The following is a 22685-nucleotide window of genomic DNA, read 5'->3' on the forward strand; positions in this document are numbered from 1 at the left end:
TGCTCCACCCTCCTCGCTCCCCTCCTCCTCATCCCCAAATATTTTCGTAAAGAATCAGCATTTTGCTACTTGTCGTCTATCTAGTCCTCCCAAGACCCATTTCCCCTTCCTCCCTTCTAGAGCCTCTTTATTTAAAACAAAACAAAACTTTGCTGATGCTGCAGACGCGGGACCGTGGGATGTAAATGGGCAGTTCCTCCCGCCTCCTTACTTCATTGCTCCTGCACTTGATTGTAATTTCATGCTAAAAGGAAAGGGAGCGTTCGTTTTTGTTTTTTTTGTTGTTGTTTTGGGGAAGTGTTTTTTTGTTGTTGCTATCGTTTTTTTTAAACCCCACAGAACTTTGCAGCGCTCGATCACCTTTTGATTTTTTGTGTGGGAATGTTCTAAGCGTGGTGTACTTGTGATAAACGGGGAACACTCTGGGGGTGAATTTAGGAACAGCGTGACGGGACGGCAAATATCTGGAAAGAGTTTCTCAGGAGCAGTGTTTAGTTAGAAGAAATTTCCCTTTACTTTTTAGAGGAGGGGGGTCTTTCTACCATGAGTTAGCTTAGTTTGCTGATTCCTTTTTTTTTTCTTCATTTTTCGGTCTTTTGAGAAAGCTAGAAAATAAATTCCTAGTCAAAGTTGCCCATCCTGTTTGCCGCACTTTATAAGTTATTGTTGCTGAATGATTGGGAGCTGTCCATCAGTGGCAGAGAACTTGCAGTTTACTTAAGAAATTGCATGTGTGACAAAAGCAGCTGCCAGGAGTGTGGTGGTCCGCGTGAATAGAGGGAGGGAAGGCAATTAGGGGACTGTGTGGTTGGGGCTTTTTACTTGTCAAAGTGGAGGCTCATTGCTTTTGTTACCGCCATGTAAAGGGAAATGGCAGGGTTTTGTTTTGGTATTAAGGGCCTTAAAGATTGCTGCCTGACACTTACACAGGAAGGCCAGATAAGTCCAGAAAGAGAGGCCACGGAGCAGTATTTTAAAAAAGAAGAAAATGAAGAATTCACACTTTTTTGTTATCTTTAAGCCCTCCCAGCCCTTGTTTTTGTTGATTTTTGGAGGTGGGGCGGTGAGGGTGATTAACTTGTTCCATGTATTAACAGATTGTTTTCATGATGTAGGTGTTTAAGCAATCTTGTGGGTTTGGGGATAAACAGATGGGCAATCAGTTCAGTAAATTAAAAACATCTCTACGTGAGGTGTCCTGCAGCCAGAAGTAACCAAATCTTTGCCACTGGTCTTGCTTCAAGCCACACAAGTCCAGGATCCTGTGTGGCAGCAGGGGTGTTTTCTTACCTGTATGCAAATTGGAATTGTGTATTTGCTTTTGAAGAGGGAGAAATGACTTACCACTTGGGGTGGGAAAAGACCGGAGAAGCTTTCTCGATGAGTTTTGTCCCCTGCAACTTTTTCTGCCTGTAATCCCTCCTTGAGCAGCCACCCTCCCACACTCCCCTCCTTCATGTAAAAGAGGATGATTTCTGGCCTGTGATGTCTGAGTGTCTCAACTCAAGTTAAGTTAAACCCACACAAATGTACCCGACCCTGGATCCCATAAGAGCCCCAGGAAAAGTAAGTCGGGTTTGTGGGATTCAGCTCTAGCCTTCGCATCCCTCTGCTGTTTCCCTTCCTTCTCTCTCTCTCTTTCTCTTTCTCTCTCTTCCTGGGGAAAGCTCACAAAACTCAACAGTCAAAAAAGTGAGTTAGCATTCTGACTACTGGAATACCAGTGAGCCCGGGAAGCTTCCTTGCTTCTGCTTCCAGAGAGGTCAGTTGAAAATCTTTCAGGCACCGTCTGTTAGTCTGGAAGGAAGAGAGGGTGTATACGGGGCAGGCAAGGCCCTTCGAAGTGTCACTTCCGTGTTACTGTGACAAGAAAATATCCTTTCCTCCTCCCTCCCTTCTCCCATCACAGCCCTCTCCCTAAGAAATTTGTTTTGAGGGATTTGACAATCTTGCAGATAAAGTGCCTGCCTACTGCACCCGGTTGATCATTTTCCCTCATGGCTGACCGTAATTTCTTTGCTACTCTTAGCGGCAGCTCTGTCCCTGCTGCCCAAGGTAACGGGTGAGGGAGGGGACTTTGCTGAGGTGCCCTGAGCTGGCTGGGGAACATGGACCTTCCCGCTTCCTTCACGGATTCTGTAGTGGCAAAGATTAGAAAGTAGAAGGAGTTTTAAAATTAAAAAAAAAAAAATTAAATCTGCAACCAGCTGAACTCTAGATTATTAGTGGGTTTTTTTGTTTTTTATTTTTAAGATTTTTTTTAGGGGTGTGTGTGCAGGGGGAAGGATTAACACAATAATTCTAGGCAATATGAGCGACAACTTTGAGCATTTTGAGCCTACTTGGCCAGGAATCTGGAGCCATTTCGATCTTTTTAGATGCTTTTTTCCAGTTCTTTAAGTGAAAGGTTTAAAGGGAGGGGAAGCTGGGAGGAAAAAGAAAAGTGAGAAAAGCAGAAAGGGAGGAGGAAAAAAAACTGGCCCAGTCCCATCTCGAAGGTACAAAGTTTTTTAGAGGTGGAGAGAGGGACAACCCAAGCTGTTATGTACCCTAGGGATACAATCTTAGTGGGAATGGAAGATTTGAGTGGTAAGGGAGGTGCAGTGGCCTCCGGGGTCTCTCTGTTCCAGCAGTTGGGCAGTTGGCACCTCAATTTGAATTGCTGGGTGAGTAGTGGGGTGGTGTGTGTGTGTGTGTGTGTGTGTGTGTGTATGTGTGTGTCAGGATGTGTGTGTGTGTTCGTGTCCATGCCTATGGTCTTGACCATTAAACCTATGCTTTTTTTCTTCTTAATTTAGATCATGGGAGGGAAAAAACAAAACAAGAATAAATGGTCAACTCAAGCCAAGCCCTTTCTCTGACTCCTTTTCACAGCAGTTTTTTGGGGAGGGGGGGAAGGGTTAAAAAAGATGGGGAGGAGAGAAATCTGACTTTCATCACAGTCCTTACAGTTCTATGGTAAGGCAGACCCTGTTCCCCAAGTACGGGTGAGCTGGAATCTGGGAAGGGGTGGTTTAATTTTTTTCTTCACCCACCAGGGTGGGCTCCATCGGAAGAGAGAGAAGGAAAAATGGCATTGCCTCATAGAGGAGCATACTTTAAAAGCTTGAAACAGTTTTGAGCAATAAGGCTTTTACAGTAGCAGGGCTTCAGTAAACTGTGTATTTTGATTTCATGTTTAATACTAACTTTCTGTGGCTCCGTCTTTACTTGTCAATCTCCAGATTTAGATGCCGGCCTTTTAGGGCTATGTTCTTGCTTTGTGGTGCGTGTGTTTTCTAAACTTAATGTAAAATGTGTTTAGGAAACCCAAGCGCAAGAGCCTGATGACAGCTCATTGTGCTGTTAATGATTAGGGAGAAGGCCCTTTCGCAATATGAATTTGGATTGAGGATCCATTATACGCTCTTCAACTGTGGGGTGATATCTTTTGCCACAGGCTGTAAGGGCATTCTCTTGAATTTGAAGGCAATTTCTTAATTACTTTTATCATTACTTTTATTATTTGTGGTGTTACCGTATGACCAAACAGATAATCTGTAGTGGTCGATAAGCTCTTCGATTCAATTTTGGGGTGGGAAGGAATGAAACATACCATAGACTTGTGTTTAGATTTTCAACATCATGAATTAAATTCTGTGTGTCATACGAAAACACGCAGTCGTAGATAGTTCTCTAGCTAAGCATAAAATAGCGATGGATGTAAATCTTGGTTTCCCTTTCTAGTTGTGTGTGCAACTTTCCAGTTCAATCTAGGATTGTGTAAACTGTCAGGAATGGTGGGGAAGAGAGTACAGGCTGATGGTGCAAATGTGTACGTTGCGTTACTGCAGATATCACACCTGGTACAGTCTCCCATCTTGAGGTTCTAGACCCTAGTTTACTCAAATTACCTGCGTTACTTAATCGTGGTGCTGTTGGCTTTGGTGAGAGTAAACCACCGTTCTTGATGTCTTACGAGAAGGGACTTCCTTTGAAAATGTAAATTCCTGACTCCAGTGATACAGATATTATGATCTCTGTATTGTCACAACACGCTGCTGCGTCGTCATTTTCTGGAAGCAGCAGAGCCTGCAACCTTGTATTCTTAGGGAGACCTCCCCTTTGTGGTTTGAGGTTGTTGGGGACCTGGCTGAGCTGTGTAATCGAATTCTTTCCTTCTGCAGTATTTTGGAATGTGATGAAATCCTGACATGCCCTCCAGATTACATACTTCTGCACACATTTGAGGATTTTTGAAAAAAACTCAACTTTGCCTGGGTCCATCCCTCGTTACCTTAAACTTGCAACGTATCAGCTGGAGATCAGAGGGAGCAGCAGTTGTGTTTGCCCTCCTCGTCCCATGGTGACTCTGTGTCATTTTCACACGTGTTCTTTATTCTGGCTGTAGATGCCTGTTACAGGATGCCCATGTTTGGGATACAAACAGGGCAGGATACCACAGAACAATGCAGTTCTGCCTTTGTGTTCGTCTTCCTTTCTGCCTGTCTTTGCTGAATCCGAGGGTTTGGGCGTTTGTGTTTTTTGAGCCACACAAATGGAAGCGATCATTCTTCCTCTTGGCTTACCTGCTCTTTTCTGGGGAAAAAACTTACCTGATCGGCATAGGAAACAGATGCTTCGCGAGCTTTTCTCAGACTCCATGGCGTAGGCATGATTTTCACATACAGGCTGAGATTGGAAAGTTCGGCTCAGGGCAGATGAGAAATACAAAAGACCTTTTTAGGCAGCTGTTCCTTGTAAATAAACTAGAAAGTTGGTGTCAGATTTTGTTCACGACTTCTTTCTTTAATTCCTCAGGATGTAATAACAATTATGCCCTTAACATTTATTCTAAATCAAAATTGGTGATTTCCTTTCCATGATATTTAAGAATCCCTAGAATTGGGGTTGTTGTGTTTGGTGGGGAGGGGGTGGTCTGGAAATCATTATTATTTGTTAAAAGTTGTTTTGAATTTGAGCTATTGGATTTCTTCATGTGGGATAGGTTCGATTTATTTCTGGCTCGGTTTTGAAGATCCGCTCTCCTAGAAACAGCTGTACTCTCTTACCCATTTCCCAAACGTTCTCTGCAAACTCGGACACTTAACAAGATTGATTATGCTAACGCTAATCATTTAATACCCAAGTAGTAGAGAAATATTTGGCGGGAGGGTGGAGGTTGCAAATTCCTGGGAAATTACTTAGGGGTGAAGTGACTGGTTCTTCATCCCTGAGACCTGGTGGAGGATTAGGACACAGGGCCCCATTGTGCCTGTCGCACCCCCTCACTGACCCCCAGGTTGCGAATTTTGTGAGGCTGCCGAGAGGGAGGCAGAGGCAGGCAGGAAGAAAACCCTGGAAACTCGCTGGTCAGGGGCGAGCCTGGACCGGGTGGGTTAAGGCTTAAGCTTGCAAGTCTTGTAAAGGTTATTTGGGGGAGGCACAATGGGATGTTTTCTTTTTATTGGAAAATAAATGAGAATGATTGGAAATAAATTATGTTTAATGAACTTAACTGGAAGTAATTGTTCAAGAGCCTGTGAAAGCACAGCTTTGCTGGGTCGGTCCTTGGCTGCGGTTTTCACAAAGCCAAGCAGCTGGTACACATCTTTATTTTCCAGGTTCGAATGTTCCTCTGTTCCTCCATCCCAACACCTCCAGCCTACCCACCACCTCTCACCCCCGGCCCTTCCGTCCTCCTCTTGAGGGTCGAGAAAGGGTCTTTGAGAAGAGCTGAACTTGGTCCTCTAGGTCCTTCATGTTTGGCACTCTGTCTGGTGTGTTACCAGCTGGATGGTTATAATATAGAAAGGGCCACCCCAGAAAAGGCCAAGAACTTGAAATGATCGAGTTAGTTCCAGGTATATGCGTGTGTGTGCAAGAATGTGGATGAAAACGGATGGCGCATTTCTCCTCTCCCTGCTTGCTCTGTTCAGTCATTTCCCAGCAAGAATTTTAATGCCTGTGTGAATCCATGAGAAACTATGAGTCGGCAAAATTTCGCAGACGGCAGGGAGAATCATCTCTCCTCCTCCTCTTGCTGTCTAAATGGATTTGATTCCAGATTGAGAGAGAGAGAGAGAGAGAGAGAGAAATAAAAGCTAGCCATTGATAATTTACAAAACAAATAAGCAGCACCCTTCCTGGGAGGCCTCAGTGGCTGGAGAGGCTCTTACTCTGCAGCCCGTGGGGTGGGTTCTGCAGCCACCGCCCGAGGATGCCGCCTGTGTGCTGCAGCTGGCAGGGTGGGCATTTCTTCTCTGCATCTCACAGGCAGATCTCTTTTCTCTTGCCACCTTGTTTCTTCAAGTAAAACTCCAACCCTGTGAAACCTTCTGTCTTTTATTTATTATTCCCAACAGGCAGTGCTGTAGCTATCAATGGAAGTCTTGTCCAGGGAAACAATGCACCATTAGCTGGGAGCAAGGCCTTAGACAGAAAGGAGCAACATTCAACTAAGAAAGGACGCTGGCCACGGCACTGGGTGGGCCCTGGCTAGCTGCGAGGGGAGAGGGGCACGGGCCAGGGTAAAATGCTCAGCGGAAGCCCATCCATTTGGGGCCACGGGAGGAAGTCGTGCCTGCTGTTTTTATTCTGTGTAAATGTAAGAGATTTGCAGGATGCAAAAGCAAGTGGCGGCCTGCTGGGTTGGGATGGGACTGTCCGTGCAGGCCTGGAACAGGTTGCACTGGCTGTGTCTCCTGTGGCCATCCCAGCAGCGGAAATAGTTGCTGACTGCTGGGGTCATAGGTTGCTGGGGACAGGAGGGTTCTCTTGGCTGTTCACCACCCTCATAGGCTGGAAGAACAGGACTAGTTGAGTTGCCAAAGGGTGGCTGATGGATAAGAAACAGTCATTCTTTCCTTGTGTCCCCAACCCGTCCTCTTCCCCAACTTGCCACAGCTTCAGTGACATGGAACTTTTATTAATGTTTTACTGGTTGCCATTGGCCTCGCTGCAGCCACAGTAAATAATACCTGGAAAAATGCATAGAGATGGATTAACAACCCATTTTTAAATGTAAACCTGGAGTGAATGGTGTCCCTTCCTGATGCCAATTTCAGCCCTTGGGAGGGCTGGTAAGTGAAGACCCCAGAAATCTTCCATGCCCAACCTGAGGAGGGGAAAAGGCTGACGAATCCTCCTCTGTTACTTGAGTTTTATTGTGTGGAGCTCCTAAAGACACTTTCTGGCCCCATTTTCCTTCTGCAGAAAGAGACAGCAGTAGGGGGGTATTGAAGAGGAGGGCCGAGGGAGACACCAGGGCCAGCAATGGCTCTATTTGTTTTCAGTGTCTGTTGATTAATAGGTTGCGGAGGTGAATGGCAAACTTTCATTCCCCCTAGGTTGCCCACAGTTATAAGAGGCCGGTGGGGTCGGGGTGAGAGGGGGACTGGCCGAGGGGATCTGAGAAGTGCCTTAATCAGTCTTTTACTTGCCAAGTTCCAAATGAGGAGCAGTGTCTGGAGGGGTGTGTGGGCGCTTGGCGATGAGGGTGGCATGGCCAAGTTGCAGAGTGCTATGCTTAAGGGTTCTTGAAAGGTCAAAGGTCAGCCTTGGGGGGGGGCCCTTCCCATTCCCCCCACTGTAGTTCGATGAATACGATGAATACTTTGGGTGGAAGGGCTTTGTGTGCCTTGAGGGCTGTTAAAGGACCTTTTCTTTATAATTTAACTATTTAGTGCTCAAAACCCGTGGAACCTAAGGAACCAGAGAGAGGAAAGCTTGGCTTTGCGAAATAGCGAGGTCTCCAGGTAGAAAACATAAAGCCCTGAATGACTGAAAGTCAGATGAGGATTTTGGTTCCTTTTAAATAGATATTGTTTACTTCATTTAATGGGTTCGGTTTTTTAGTGGGCTTTTTCTTTAGTTTCTTGTCAGCCCAGAACTGACCGCGTAAAGTGTTTTTATCATCTGAATCCTGCTGGGCCGATACCGCATGTTTGTACTTGAGAAGCAGAAACTTACTCTTAAATGTCTTTACCTCTCCATCCCCAGCCCTCGTCCCATAATCAGCCAAATGCTGTAAAAATATCCCTGCTAAAAATACTCAGTGCCCTGTGGCAAGGGTATGCCTGGCTAAGGCAGGGAACCCTGAGCTGCTCCTGATTTGGGGTTTGGGGGCACTATTTGAATGGTCTAGGATGCCATGATTGGTAGGTGGGAGTTTGCGGACAGATCCCACCGAGAGTCCTGAAGCATCTATATCCAGTTGGAAGGTCAGCCCAGACTGATCTCATTGGGTGCATCGTACTAGATGAACACAGCAATTAATCCCATCCTGTAATGCCAGTTTCTGCAGACACAAGAGAGGGGTGGTGGGCACAGGCAGGTGAGGCTGCAAAGCTTAGAAACACCCCTCTCCCAAGGCATGTAACTGGAAAAAAAAAAAGTCTTCACCTACTGCGTGGAACTGATAACAAATGCCGACTACTTCATAGGCTCGTTGTGGGGCTTTCCTAGAATAAAGCATGTCATGCGCTCGACACAGAGGCACACAGACACAGAGCCCAAGGCCACCCGGAGCTGAGCTGACGTGGATGGTAGTGCTTCAGGGCGAGAAGCGGGTCAGTCCCCATCCCACCCTCATTTCGTCTACAAAAGGTGCTCTAAGCTGATGGTGGTGGTGTGACTTGGCAGTTGTGGCGTAACAGTTTTGAGACTATGAGAGTTATTTTTATGTGAGTGTTTGCTGTTTTTGTGGCTCAGAGAGTCAGTTTTCACCACATTTTCAAAGAGCTCAACACAGCAACGCAGGCTCATCAAACAGCTCTCCTTGACCATGGCGCCCATGACCTTGAACATGGGTTTGCTGTTACTGGCTGTAATGATTTTGTATCCCCATGTGGTTTTAAAGACGTATTTAGGTAAAATAGTTCCCCAAAAGGTACCTGGCCTTATGTTGAGCTATTTCCCTTGTACATTGGGCTCTGTTTCTAAAGAGATGTCACAGGGAGGGAATCAGTACTGCAGGCTGTTGAGCCCACCAGCACTCCCAGCATGGATAGCAGCTGCTAATTGAATTGCCATGAATACATTTCTGGAAGGTTGTCTATGTTGCAACCAAGTTACTTCTCACATCTGAATTTTCTTAGGGTGGTGGGGTTTTGAACACAATTCTTAAAGACCTCTTTAGAGAGGTGGGAGGTGTTCAAAGAGGAGAACATCTAAGAGACCATCTTTCTATTTGGATTCTTTTGTGTTTCGTTTGTGTCACCTCTTAAAGGCCTTTGCCCTAACCTGGAAGGGACTGTGGTTGGTCATCTCTAGCTGCCTTTTTTTTTTTTTTTTTTTAAACTTTTAGCTCCTCTGTGTCTCATTTATTGGCATAATACAGTGATGACTTTTTCTCAAAGTGATATTAAAATATATGGATTAATCAAATATCACATGTTGAAGAAGGGCGTGTGCCTGAGGAGGGTGCCACTAATCATCTAGAACAATCTTGCCCCACAAACGAGCATCCTTACCTTTGAAATCAGGAGTGGAATCCGTGGCTGTGTGTTCCCGCTGTGAATTCAGTCAGAGGAGGCTAGAGGGATAGTGAACAGCATCATCGTTAGTATTCATCGGATTGCATTTTTCAAAGCATCTTTCTATTGTATGTTTAGCTTGTGCCTGTCGCTGTGCTAAATACGTTAGGTGCAGGTTTATTCAGTTTTCACAACCCTACAGGGTAGACACGATTCTCATCCAGAGTTGACAGAGACAGAGGAAGTCTTGAGAAGAGGTCACACAGCCAGGCTGGTGAGGAAGAAGTATAACCCCGGTCTTCCTTGAATTCAGCTCTTGAATCACTGTGTACAATGCCAGTGTACAAAACCCTTCTAAAGGCACAGTTGTAATTGAGATAGGGTCTGCAAGGGTGTTGCATTGGATGGACCAGAGGGACCACCAGGCTCTGTTCTGTGATTCTAAAGAGACTACATTTAAAGAGCACCGCCATTTACATGAAACGAATCTGTGATTGACTCTTCTTTCTCCTCTAATGCTTGCAGTTGCGATTTGGTGGTTCTTATGCAATTGAGGAGAATGTGCTCACCATTCCACCGGCTGGGCACTTTGGGGGACACACACTTCTAGAAGACATAGTCCTCGTCCCTAAGAATCTTAGGTATAGTGGGACCAGGAAGGGTACGCACACAGCCCCAGCAATGGGCATCATGTGATGTAGGAAGAAAGGGCTCTGGGGTCTAAAGCTGGAGAGAGACAGGCATTTGCAAGAAAAAAATCCTCCCATCCTAAGAGGATTCCAGGTAGAGGCAGGTTGGATGGAGGGGCAATTACTTCTGGTTTTGGCAGGCATGACCACAGAGTTCCCATCTCTTGGAAGAGAACCATGAACTTGAGAGGAAGTTTGGTTCTTTCACAGGGACCTGCCTGGCATACAGTTGAGATTGGAAAGGAGTAGGGCTAGTCCTAGTACGGGTCCCATTTTTTTCCCCTAAAAGCCAGGCAGCACCGAAAACTTCTGGCTTTCTACCCCCTCCCCACCCCACCTCCAAGATATAGTTTTGACTGAACAGGAAAAAACTAATTGGCTAGGCTTAGGTGTGCAAAAGAATACAGAGAGAGGTGTTGGTAGCCAGAACACAGGTCTCCACATTCTGTTGGAATCACCCTCATATGTATATCTAAGAAGATGGAGACTTAATTTTTAAATCTCACACTCAGTTAACTCCACTGATGCCCAAATGCTATCTTCCTCTTTTGTTGTAAAGTAGAGCAAGAGGTTTTTCCCTACATCTCCCATTAGTCCTGCTTAGAAGATAGCTGTGGGATTTGTGCTTCTTTGCTGAAGACACAGATCATGTCTTCTGGACAGCTTCTCCCTAATAATAAAAATAACAATAATAAACCACTGTAATAGATAATAAATCACAAACTTATGTGCTAGGTTCTGTGCTAAGTCTTTTTCTGGGTCCCTTAAGAACTAGGACTTAATTTGTGATCAGAGCTCATGTTTCTTTACCTCTGTGCTTGCCTGTACACATGTGGTCCTCATGACTGAACACAAGAACCGCCCACAACACCCAGCAGCAGGTGGCTCCCAAGATGCCTGGGTCCTGAGCCCAGACCCAGTGTGAGTGAATCAGGCCTTCCTGAGAGATTTCTTAGGATTGGGGGATCTGAATTAATGAGAAGCATCCTGAGAGATGCGTGACTCCGGGCTGACTGCTGCTTCTGATGCCCACCACTTGCCCTTTCTCCTCCCATGAGGATACACCCCCTTGCTGCTTCTCATTGATGATGTGGTCCTGTTCCCATTGCACTTGACCAGTCCTTCCACCCCTTAGTGGTCATCTTCCCTTCTCTGGGCTATGTGTGGTTCTCCCCACTAGCCCTGGTGTTTTTTCACACTCACTTGAAACTGTCTGGAGCTGGCCTGCGTTCTTTCACGTCACTGGGTATGTGTCTTTCCAACCAAAGTGAAGACTTCCAGAAGGCAGCAACACTCATTTTCTTTGCCTCCTAACGGTCTTCACTTTGTCAGTGTCTGTCTCTTTCTCTCCCTTCCTCTCTTTTTCTTTTTTCCCTCTCCACATCAGCACACAGTGGGAGCTTGCTTGTTCCTTATTCTCAAGTTGTTCTGAGCAAATGCTCCCCTTAAGGAATCCTCCGTGCCTGAACATGAGCTGCCAGCTCTGGCCGTGGGGCAGCAGCCCTTCACCCTGGCCATGGCCTGCCCAGCTCTTCATGGCTGCCCCTTCTAAGGAAGTATTGCTGGTTTCCAAAGTCCCTCTGCTTTGGTGGCTTTTAACTTACTTGCTTTGATTGCAACATGGTAGCTTATAACACAAAGCTCCTGTAAGCAACCTGCCATCCCTTTTCTCCAAGAGTCCAGTTATACATCGGTAAACCAGGCTGTTGGAAGCATTGACTTCTTTTTCTGTAGTTTTTTTCCTGGAGTATCTAGAGATAAGGCCTTATTTTTCTTTCCACAAATACCCATGAAAAAGTTAAAAGCACTTTTAAAAAGATGCTTTCCCCTCAATCACTTGTGGTATGAAATGCTGTTCCTATATTACATTCCTTCCTCACCCATTTAAAAAAAAAAAAAAAAAAAAAAAAAAAAGGACAAGAGAAACAGTAAGGATAAGGAACTGCCGAGTGATCCCTGAACTCAACAGGCGCTAGTGGGCAGCACTTGAACCTTCCTTCTTTTCTTTTAATGCAATTCCTTTTCCTTGATGTTAATGCAAGTTGTGCCTTCCTAAAAGTAATAAAAGGAAATGAAGACACGTTCTGAAATGAAACTTGACTCTAATCCATTCATCATCTAATACTTGCCTCTTTATCTTCGCTGGTACCTAATCTGGTTAAATGTCCCTGTTGTAGGATTTTAGTGAAAATCCTCTATGGGGAATAGGGTTTTTTGCAATTGGATTACTCTCAGTAAATGGCCCAGTAGTTCGCTTGTTTCAGCTTAATTTTTTCTTTGTGATCTTGCTGGGCTAAGTTATAGCACAGCATAGTGGAGGGGGAGGGGTGGGCTGAGCCTGAGGTGGGGGAGAGAGGAGAATCATTTGGGAAAGCCTGGGCATGGCCACTAGAAACATTTTCAAAATGCTTTTCTTCCCCCCCGCCCCACCCCCTGCTTCTTTCCACTGACCCACCCTTTCCAAACACAAAAATGCCTGTACTTTGTTTTCTAGAACTGCCCATTTCTAAAATGCATACCTTTTATTAGCTCAATTCATCATCATCCAGTTAATGTATTAGCGTTCCCAGATGACTTTCTAATGAAATTCCTAATGAATCAGGGCTGCTGTAATCTGCATAAAATATGCAGGTGCTTGCCAGGCAGTTTAGAGCTTTCTGGTAAAGTTCACACTCCCACCCTAACCAGGAGTGGGGCTTTGCATCCACGCTGTCTGTGAAGGACTGTAGCATGCCTGCTGTTTCTAAGGGCGGGGGGGGTGGGTAGGAGCTGTGGGGGGTGGCTAAGGGGGCTGGCTGGGTGGGATCTGGGCCCTGCCGGGTTTCTTGTAAGTGGTGGTTTTCCTAGATGGTCCTCTGTGTAGCCTGCCTGCCTCCTGGAGGTGGGGCCTTAGGGTAGGAGTTTCCCCCAACATGCAGAAACGCAGTATGCCTAGGAGATTAAAGTCCCCACCTCCGACTCACCTGCCATTGGGAAAAGTGCAGACACTTGGGCTCCATGATAGGGTAGGGAGAAGGTATTTTTAAAGCCAGGCTCAGTGTTGAAGTAAAAACTAAAGCGGATCCACCCAGAGAGCTGTCTTACAACTATCTATTATTTTCATGTGGGCTGGGGGGAGTTGGGGACGGGCAGAGTTGAGTGCCTCCTACAAAATCCTGGTGGGAGGCTGTGGTCAGGGGAACGCGCGGGCCTGGTGCTCTGAAGCCTTGGCTGCTGGAACTGGCTTGATGGTGTCTTTCTGTGTTCTCCTCCCCACAGTCGAACAAAGTGCCGGTGGTGCAGCACCCTCACCATGTCCACCCCCTCACGCCGCTTATCACATACAGCAATGAACACTTCACGCCGGGAAACCCACCTCCGCACTTACCAGCTGACGTAGACCCCAAAACAGGTAGGCTGTGGGCTTGGGTGCCGAGGCACAGTGCTGGTCCTGGGGGTCCAGAGGACCTGTTGAGGGCTTCCACAGGAAGCCTGGGGGCGGGGCACTATGGGACTGGGTGGGTACAATGCGGGGGGGGGCTCCTGTTGCTTTTCTGGGTGTTGAAAAGGAAGCTCTTTGGGGTGGTCCAGGCCTGGTGCGGGAGTGGTTTTCCACTCCCTTTGGAGAAGTCCATTTACAGTGTTAAAGATCTCTTTACCGTTTGCAGTACCTTGAAGGGGCTGTCTGGGGAACTCAGCTATGAGTCCTCAGTACGTTGTTCCAGGAGTGGCTTTTAACTCTAAGAGCCTCAGACAGACTTGGATGCAGGAATCATATTGAAGGCATTTCATGGGTTCCTCCTCAGCTTCCTGTGAAGATGGGATAGCATGGCTTCCTGAGCCTTGGCTCCCTTGGTGGCTAAGAGCCTCCAGTCACTTGACAATGACTTGTTGATACAGCCTCAAAAAGCCACATCGCTGGATTCTGCATTTCCTTTGCTAATTTATTTAGGTTCTTTGTTCCTTACAATATTCTAGGTATTGTTGAGCCCATTTTCCAGATGTGAATACCGAAGCCCAGGCAGGTTTCTTCATTTCTTCATAGAACGACCAATGGGTGTCGGGGGAGAAGTTGCCACGATTTTCAACATCCCCCTCACCCCCGCTTTTTTTGAGACAGAGTCTTGCTCTGTTGCCCAGGCTGGAATACAGTGGCATGATTTTGGCTCCATGCAACCTCTGCCTCCTGGGTTGAAGTGATTCTCCTGCCTGAGCCTCCCAAGTAGCTGGGACTACAGGCATGTGCCACCATGGCTGGCTAATTTTTGTATTTTTAGTAGAGACAGTGTTTTGCCATGTTGGCCAGGCTGGTCTCGAGCTCCTGACCTCAAGTGATCTGCCCACCTTGGCCTCCCAAAGTGCTAGGATTACAGGCATGAGCCACCATGCCCAGCCTAACGTCTCCTTTCTATCCCACTTGTTCATTGACTGCTTTTTTCCCAAAGAGGAGAGGGAGAGAAGGTGGGGTTACTTGTAGCCCTCCTCTAACAAGATTGAAATCAGGCAGGCAGCCCCAGCTCCTGGTGGGGTGGCCTCAGGAGAACAGGTAAGGTTAGCACATGTCTTTCAGGCTGCTCAGTGTGTTCATTGGGGTTCTCCTTTTCAGCTCAGTAATTGTAAGGATGGGTTTAAAGTGGGATCGCTCATCACTTTGTTAAAGGGGATTGGTAGTTGGGTTAGGTAGGCTGCCTGGTTCGGTGGCCTCCACTGCCCTGAAGGAAGCCACACATGAGCTGGGTTTTACTGGTCTCTGAGCCCCTTTGGGCTAGTGCAAGACTGAGCCTGGAGCTTGGATGCCTGGCGGCCTCCTCCAACGGGCCCCAGGCTCCGCCAGTGAATGGCAGCGTCAACGTCTCATTTAAATAATGGTAGTACAGGGAATAGCTTTTAAATGGTTATCGTAAAACATATGATTAACGTCTGTGGACTGTTTACTTTTCCTCTGCGAACATTCTTTCAAGTGTGGAAATGGCTCGGTGTAGGGTCCAAGCCCAGCTAATCTGTTTGGTTTTTGTAATAGAGAGAAAGCAATGTCTGCATGAAAATGTCACCCAGGGAGACTTAATTTACAGATTAAAAGCTTCCTGAATGAATTTTTTAAAAAATGAAGTCGTTTTCATCCACGAACATGCAGCCCGTTCCCTCCAATATTCTGTCTTAATTCTGTGGTATTGTGCTTTTCGCTTCCCACTTCAACTGCATAGATCAGTTCCTCCCTGTCAGAATCGACTGCGGGGTGTACTCCTGTGGAACTGGCAAGTGTGCGGTGGTGCATACTTGGAGTATCCACTCGTGTGTGCCTTGTGAGGCTCTTAGCCCCTGCGACACACAAGGTGCCCATTCAGCGGGTAGGCTTAATTCCCACAGGTGACTGTCCTCTAGTGGATGAAGTTCCGGAACGGAGTACACAGGCCTCCAACACCTCCTTTTCTGTTCAGCTCTAATTCTACCTTGGATAAGATGCCACGTGGCATTTGATCAGTTTCTCCAGCTCATCCAAATGGAGGCAGAGACATTTTAGAGGAGTTACCCTTTTTGAAAAAAAGGCAAGGGTAGTAACCTTTTGAATATCACAGCTCAAAAAGTGTGTTAGAAATCAGAAGAGCAGCTGTCATGCAGGTAAGGCATTAAACTCCACAGGGCGAAGGGCCAGTGTTGTAAGAGCAATGGGAATTACCATTGCTTCATTACCCACCAGGTTCTGAGCCTTTGTGATGCTGTTTCTTTTAAACTTGAAGCAGTCACACCAGTGACAGGGGACAGAAATACCCAAGATGGTGTATTCTGAGTCTCCCCAGTAGAGCAGTCCATTTAGAAGGAGATAAATTACTTTTTCAAACTGAGACTGAGGGAAAATGAGATGAAACCTACCCACAAATTTTAGGACTTGTAATCACGAATGAACCATGTGCTAGGATTCCAGAAAAGATGCATCTTTTTCTCCTTTCCCTGTTCCCGTTCCCTGATGGTTGCTCTTTCCTTCTCTCCCTCCTTTGTACCTAAAATGCTGCTTCTTCCCTCAGGAATCCCACGGCCTCCGCACCCTCCAGATATATCCCCGTATTACCCGCTATCACCTGGCACCGTAGGACAAATCCCCCATCCGCTAGGATGGTTAGTACCACAGTAAGGAGTTCCATTTTTTAATTTCCTTTTTGTTTCTTACATGGGCATGCTTATTATTTATTCTGTGTGTGTGTGTGTGAAGGCGGGTTGGGGAAGGGGCTGTGGGAGGGCACAGGAAAGGTGTGGCAGAGGTATCCTGTGGGAATACAGGCAGATCCATAGCCATTTAGGTGGATTATGTAGGAAAAGAGTTATTGGTCCTTAGCATTCCGAGACCATGGTCCCTAAAGGCTCTGTGGACAGAGGTGCCCTCGAGTTCCTTTGGGAATTGTAGAAGACTCCTGGGACTTCCCACCCAGTGCAGTTGATCATGACCCTTCCACTGGTGGCTGCCCAAACTGCAGTCGTGTTACTGGGTTGAGGCTGTCGAGTCCTGCCTTTTAGATACTGCATATTTGGGGGCACAGAAGCGAGGACAAGAACTACTTTGTTTTGAAGTCCAGGGTTGGGATTAGGGCATGTTCTAATACAATTCCAGGAGCACCCCCCTTCATCCCGAACATGACTCCCAAGGTTGATAGCAACAGTGGAAGATTTTGCTCCATGGGACTGAATGAGCATCTCTCTCATGTTGAATGTTTTTGCATGTTGAATGTTTTACCTAACTGTGAATGGTGGGAATGGGGCAGCTGGAACCCTTCCTGTACCATGTGAGGCCTTCGTAAGCATCAATCCTAGTTGCTGGCAGTGCCCAGATTATTTGACTGTCTTTTGCAGCTTAAAAAACTGTTTTAAATTCAGAGTAGAAAGGCCTTTGACGCATTAGCATACTGTTGCAGGTTGCATGTCTGTATTTTTGCATGAGCCTGTGTATAATATGTGTTTTGTGATTGTATGTTTCAGTGGATATATTTCTCCATGTTTATAAGTAATCTGTACTCTGAACAACACAGGGCAATACATTGAATGCTAAAAGGAATAAATCCTGGTAAAACTCAGGTTTGAGTCTTGGAGAAGACGGCCTTTTCAAAGCCTTATGGAAAATAAAATTTTGGAGTGGCTCATCCAGCAATTCTATCCATATTTCTCTAGTTAGATAGAGTCTATGCTGTTTTTTGTTTTGTTTTTTTTTTTTTAAACAATGACAACAACAGATTGCATTATGTAGTAGCTATACCAAATACCAACCCTGGGTGTAGTTTCTGTTTGTCTCTTCTTATTTTTATTTGGAGGGTACACATGAACATGAGCTTGCGATCCATTTCTTCTAAATCGATGGGGCCAACCTTCAAATGGTTCTCAGTGATCATTTGCCCCATTCAGCTGATGGAGAGAGATTTGAAGGCTAGATAAAAAAGAATAGCCAACTCAGACAACCCTCTGTCAGAAAAAGTTGTGTGTCTTTCATGAGGATGCTATTTTGCATGTTGCTGTATTTTTTAATTATTGTAATGAGGTGTGATTGTCTATTGGTTACCCACAATTCTTCTTGGGGACGCTCCCCCCCGGTAACTCTTGTCAACACTTGTTAATTTGACAAAAGGCTACAAATTAAGCTCTGTTAATTTAATGTTTTCTCACCGAGATCTAAATACCGAAAGAGGCCCAAAGCGCAACTGAAGTCCTTTGATTCACTGTACTTTATTTTGGTATAAATTTACATTCATTATTGTTTTCCTTTGGATGTGTAGCCCTCAATTAGTGTGATGGCTCCATTAAAGCAAGCGAGACTTCGCCTTTAATTATTACAACAAAACACCTAGTTTCAGCTTGGGGAGAGGGTCTCTATTGACATAAGCAGAGGTTATAAAATTTAATTAGCCATTCCTATCAGATTTATGGCATTCAAATTGTTCTGTGTTTCTTCCCTTTGATCCTTCCTGTACAATCCCCAAGATTTTTGTTCTGATCAAATGAGAATAAAGCTTACTGTGCAGAGAGAACTTTTCCCTTTTCTTCTTTTTCTTGTCCCCACCCCCACCCTTGTTTCAAGTCTCTTACTTTGTACCCCTTCTTTGTAGGCAAGGTCAACCAGTGTACCCAATCACGACAGGAGGATTCAGACACCCCTACCCCACAGCTCTGACCGTCAATGCTTCCATGTCCAGGTAAGTTCCAAGAATCAGGGCCTTCATCCAAGGCCATAGGGGACTTCTCAGGAAGTTCTCTAGATGGCCACCAAGCCACCCAGGGACCATGGCTATGTATAGTTCTGTTATGTAAAGCCATTGTGGCATTAGGCTGTTCTCCCAGAAAATCCCGAAAAATTTCCCTGAAATTCCAAGGTAAGTGGTGTCTTTCTGGGTAAAATTTTGAGCCACATAGTTGAACAATGTATTTTAAAGAATTAAGAAGGCCAGGAAGAAATAGGACAGAAGCTATTCAAAATGCCATTTCTCTGTTGTCCTGTCCCTGGCAAGAAAAAGGTAGTGAAGATGGTTTTATTATTATACCATGAAGAGTTTGAAAAAAGATTATTGGTGTTTTCAAAGCTCAGACTCTGATTCCAGGTCAACAAGAAAGCATTGCCCTCCTCCCCTGAAGATAGCACTGTCCAATAGAAATATAGTGTGAGCTACAGAGGGAATTTTAAATTTCATAGTAGCCATGTTTTTTAAAAAGTTTTTTTTTTTAAAGAGATAAAATTATTTTTAATGACATGCTTTTATTCTATGCAATATAGCCAAAATATTATCATTTTAACATGCTCTCCCTGACAACAACTATTAATAAGACGTTGTGTTCTTTTTTTTTTGTACTGAGCTTTGGTATAAAATCGGATGTGTATCTTACACACACAGCATTTCTCAATTGAGACTGGCCACATTTCACATATTCGATAGTCACATGTAGCTGGTGGGTTTCCTCGTGGTTTGTGCAGCTCTAAGTCTTTGAAAGTTAAAATATCATGTGTGTGCGCTATACATTCATATATATTTATATTTCAGCATAAAAATATATTTACAAGATACACTCCTACCCCCATGTTCTTCTTTTCCTCAGATTCATTCTGGCTAATTTTTCAGTGACTGCTAGTTTATTTACAAACTGGTTGGCAGCAGTATGTTGAAGTAGTCACTAATTGTTTCTAATGATAGCTTTATTTTCTGTTCATCTGATTTTCAGTCAAGTTAATTAAATCGGTGGAGGTTTAGACTTTGCTGATGGTCTGAAATCACCAACCCGTTCTGATGATGGCACATGATGAAATTAGCATGCCTTACATGGCAGGGGTTGCTGTCCCTAGCTTTTTTTCCCCAATCCCTGCAACCAAATGGGAAGCCAAGACCAGGGAAGGGCCTGGAAAGACAGGCCAAGATGCTCCTTTTCCTACTTAGAATACAGTTACTTTGGCAATGAGGGAGAGTTACATTCATTAGGAAAAACAAACCGTGTGTACCTAGCATTGGTAACCGTGCCATGGATATCACAGTAGTAGAGATCCATTTTCTACCTGTGATGTGTCATCCAAATTTCAAACTGCAGGCCAGTATTAGGTAGTCATGAAAACGCTCATGTGTTCTCTGGCCTAGAGAGAAGAGGAAGCTTATGCTTCTTAAATAATGTCATCACAGCTTTGCAGAGCATGGGCATGAAGAGGGGGTCTCCCAGGGAGAGAGCTGTTTCTGAGCAGCTTATAGTCCACAGCTCATCCTCCTAACGTCCCAGCATTTGTATATTTCATCTGGTTAATTTTCATGTTTGTTTATTTGGTGCATTCAGGAGGTTAAAAGCAGTGAAGTAATTGCAGGATAGGGATTGGGGTTAAGCTTATCGATTGAATTATCATTAGGAGGTTAGTCGATGATTTATAGGTGGGCAGGGGGGTGGAGGAAGGGAAGGGAACGTCAGGAAGAAAGGTTAGGGCCTCAAGGTTCGGGGAGAGGCGGCCGATTCCCCAGGTAGGCCAAATGAAAGCTAGCTAGTTAAAAAGCGTATACAGCAAATTAAATACATTATTGTGGTAATGGGGCGACAGAAGTATAGGTCTATTATACTTATGGCAGTTATAGCAAATGTAGGCAGCTTGCCCTGTTCCAGAATACCCTTTGATATTCATTCTATTCAGCAGTGGGGCCAGGACTTCTCAGAATTAAGTGATGGGTCATTATACTTTAAACACCATGGAGAAGCCTAGATTGGCAATTAAACAGCTCTTGCTGACACTCACTTGTGCCACCCTGTGACCCCCTTTAGATTGAGATGTTGGAGCTCCGGGCCCTCAGCCTGCTAAATTGGTGCAAGGCTCTTCTCCTGACGAGAGCTGGCTCTGAAATCTGCCGGCTTCAAAGGGAGCGAGATCATGTATAAACCATAATGTGGGTGCACCGTGGCTCACAAAAAATAAGGCAGGAAGAGATGAAATGTTACAAGTGCAAGGGGGAAAATGAGAGAATAATGACAAACCTAATGCAACTCAAAGCAGGATTGTTGCACAGGAAAATGCATCCTACTGCTTGTGCATAAAATCAAGGCCGGCAGATGACATCCGGTTAACAGAAACGTGTCAACAGTGAAGTAAAGTGAGAGTGAGCAAGAGAGAAGCCCCTGAGACAGCCAGAAACAAAAATTAGTTGTTCTTAACAAGTTAAGGTTCATCATTATATTCTGGCTTGGAGCCATGAAAGCAGACGGGGGTATATAATGAGCTGCTTAGAATTTTTAGGGTGTTTGTTGCATTTCATGAAATAGTTGTCTGCAGAAAGGAATTTCTTAAGCGAAGGTGTGTGTATACAGCCCACGTCCATGTTCACGTATCATCTCTGTGCTGGGCATTTTTCGGACATGGGAATATGTGTGCAGGGATGGGAACTTAGAAAGATGCCTTCTTCATGGCTGCATTGGAACTTGGCACCCCAGAATGTACTCAGATTGTGGTGTCTTCCCAGGGTATTTGGTGTATGTACATACACGTACACACACACACACAGTCACACACGCAGTGTTTTTCTCTCTCCCCCTCCCTATCCCTCGCATGTCTGTACACATATTCTCATTCTGCAGGAAGGGAACATATGTATTTGAGGAATGTCAGACCTTTAAAATTCACAGTAAAAGCTGCCACCCACCACTTCACCCAAGGGCTTCCAAGAACACATGTTCTTAACTTCTGTTTCCTCTGAGGCCTTCGAGCAGTGGGAAGACACAGGGTGTCACTTGGAGCCCAAGTGTCTCCCAAGGGCTTGCTTGTTTTGTTTTTCCCATTATTTTGAGGAGAAGGGGATGGAGGTTGTTAGCTTGTTTGTTTCCTTACATTTTCCTTCTCTCATTTTTTTTTTTTGATACATTAAAAGGACTTGCATGGTTGTTATTTTAAAAATCATGTCATGCAAACTTTACCACTGGCCGATATTTGTAAAGTAAGTGGCAGGAGAGGCCACATCGGGGTGGGATTTTTGAGTGAAATGTCTACTGTGGCTTAGGCGTTCTTCGGTAATCAGCATTGTTCATTGACTGTTCTTCCCTTGTTCATCTGTGTAGATTCAGTTAGTACTTTATACACATTTGATTATTTTTCAAATTAACTTTCGTTACCTTATCTTGGCTGAATGGAAACTATCTCTAGCCCACTTATGGAAAAAACTTCGTAAATAAATACGGAATCCTTTTGAAATAATTGCCATGATAAATCCTCTTCAGGACCTCTGTTCCCGCTGGAATTGGCTTTCTAAAGAGCAGGTTGTTACTCCCTGGGTGATAGGTTAGACTGTTTTGGTTTGGATTTAATAAGAAAGCAACAGTTACCATGATCTTCATCTGAACAGCTTCCCTTCTGCCCACTTAAATCACCTTGCCAGGCTGGAGCAGGAGGCTGCCATTTTGTTTTCTTTGGAGATTCTGCCCTCTCTGTCCCTCACTCTACTTTTTCTGTAGAAGGCTATGTTGCTTGAAGAGGGGTGAGTTTTCCAACCCAGTACAAATCATGGTGACACCACGCAAGAACAGAAAATGAGAAAGCTGTTTGATCCAGTTGTCAGTTTGCAGATGGGCCACGAGTAGGTTTAAATTAGCTCTTTCTGTCCTGGCTAATGTGCTTGGTTGGGAAATGCCGATTCAGGCCCTAAAATGTGTCTTAGAGAACTGTCCGAAAAATGAGCAGCATGAGAGGAGAAAACACAAACTGTATCTTGCATTTATAATGTTGATAATCATTTAGAAGGCTTCTTAATGACATATAGACAACATATTAAGTTAAAAGTGACATAGGAATCCTCAATTTTAGAGGAGAAAGGGCATACAAATCAGAATCCAAGCTTTATTGTGTGTATGTGCATTTTCTTTTCTTTCCTTTTTCTGCATCTTTCCATAAGGGGATACAAACTTATTTAAAATGTCCATGACTTATGATAAGAACCAAATAGAGACTATTTGAATTTTTCCCCTGTCTTCCTGCCTCACTCTCTTCCCTTCCTGTCAAATGATGGGACACAGCACAAAAGAAAAATAAAAATTGTATTGCACGTCATCAACAGGATGAGGCCTAATGAGGCTTGCA

General features: G+C 45.0%; 1 protein-coding gene across 48 annotated transcripts in view; it reads left to right on the plus strand.

The window, feature by feature from the left end:
* Positions 1–22685, plus strand: part of TCF7L2 (transcription factor 7 like 2) — a 214092-nt gene that overhangs the window by 174636 nt on the left and 16771 nt on the right. For 38 of the 48 annotated variants that reach the window (XR_004269975.1, XM_032281617.1, XM_032281639.1 and 35 more), the window contains 3 exons: positions 13403–13535; positions 16147–16249; positions 18211–18297. Coding sequence is in view for 47 of the 48 variants with exons in the window: in XM_032281617.1 (XP_032137508.1) it covers positions 13403–13535; positions 16147–16249; positions 18211–18297 (323 nt within the window). In the remaining variant the exon portion in view is untranslated. Of the gene's footprint in view, positions 1–1775; positions 2667–13402; positions 13536–16146; positions 16250–18210; positions 18298–22685 lie in introns of those variants that run through there. The other 10 variants (XM_032281618.1, XM_032281620.1, XM_032281626.1 and 7 more) reach the window with 3 other exon arrangements.

Source organism: Sapajus apella, unplaced genomic scaffold (genome assembly GCF_009761245.1).
Source record: "Sapajus apella isolate SASKATOON/1434 unplaced genomic scaffold, GSC_monkey_1.0 scaffold13, whole genome shotgun sequence".
In the NCBI taxonomy this organism is placed as follows: Eukaryota; Metazoa; Chordata; class Mammalia; order Primates; family Cebidae; genus Sapajus; species Sapajus apella.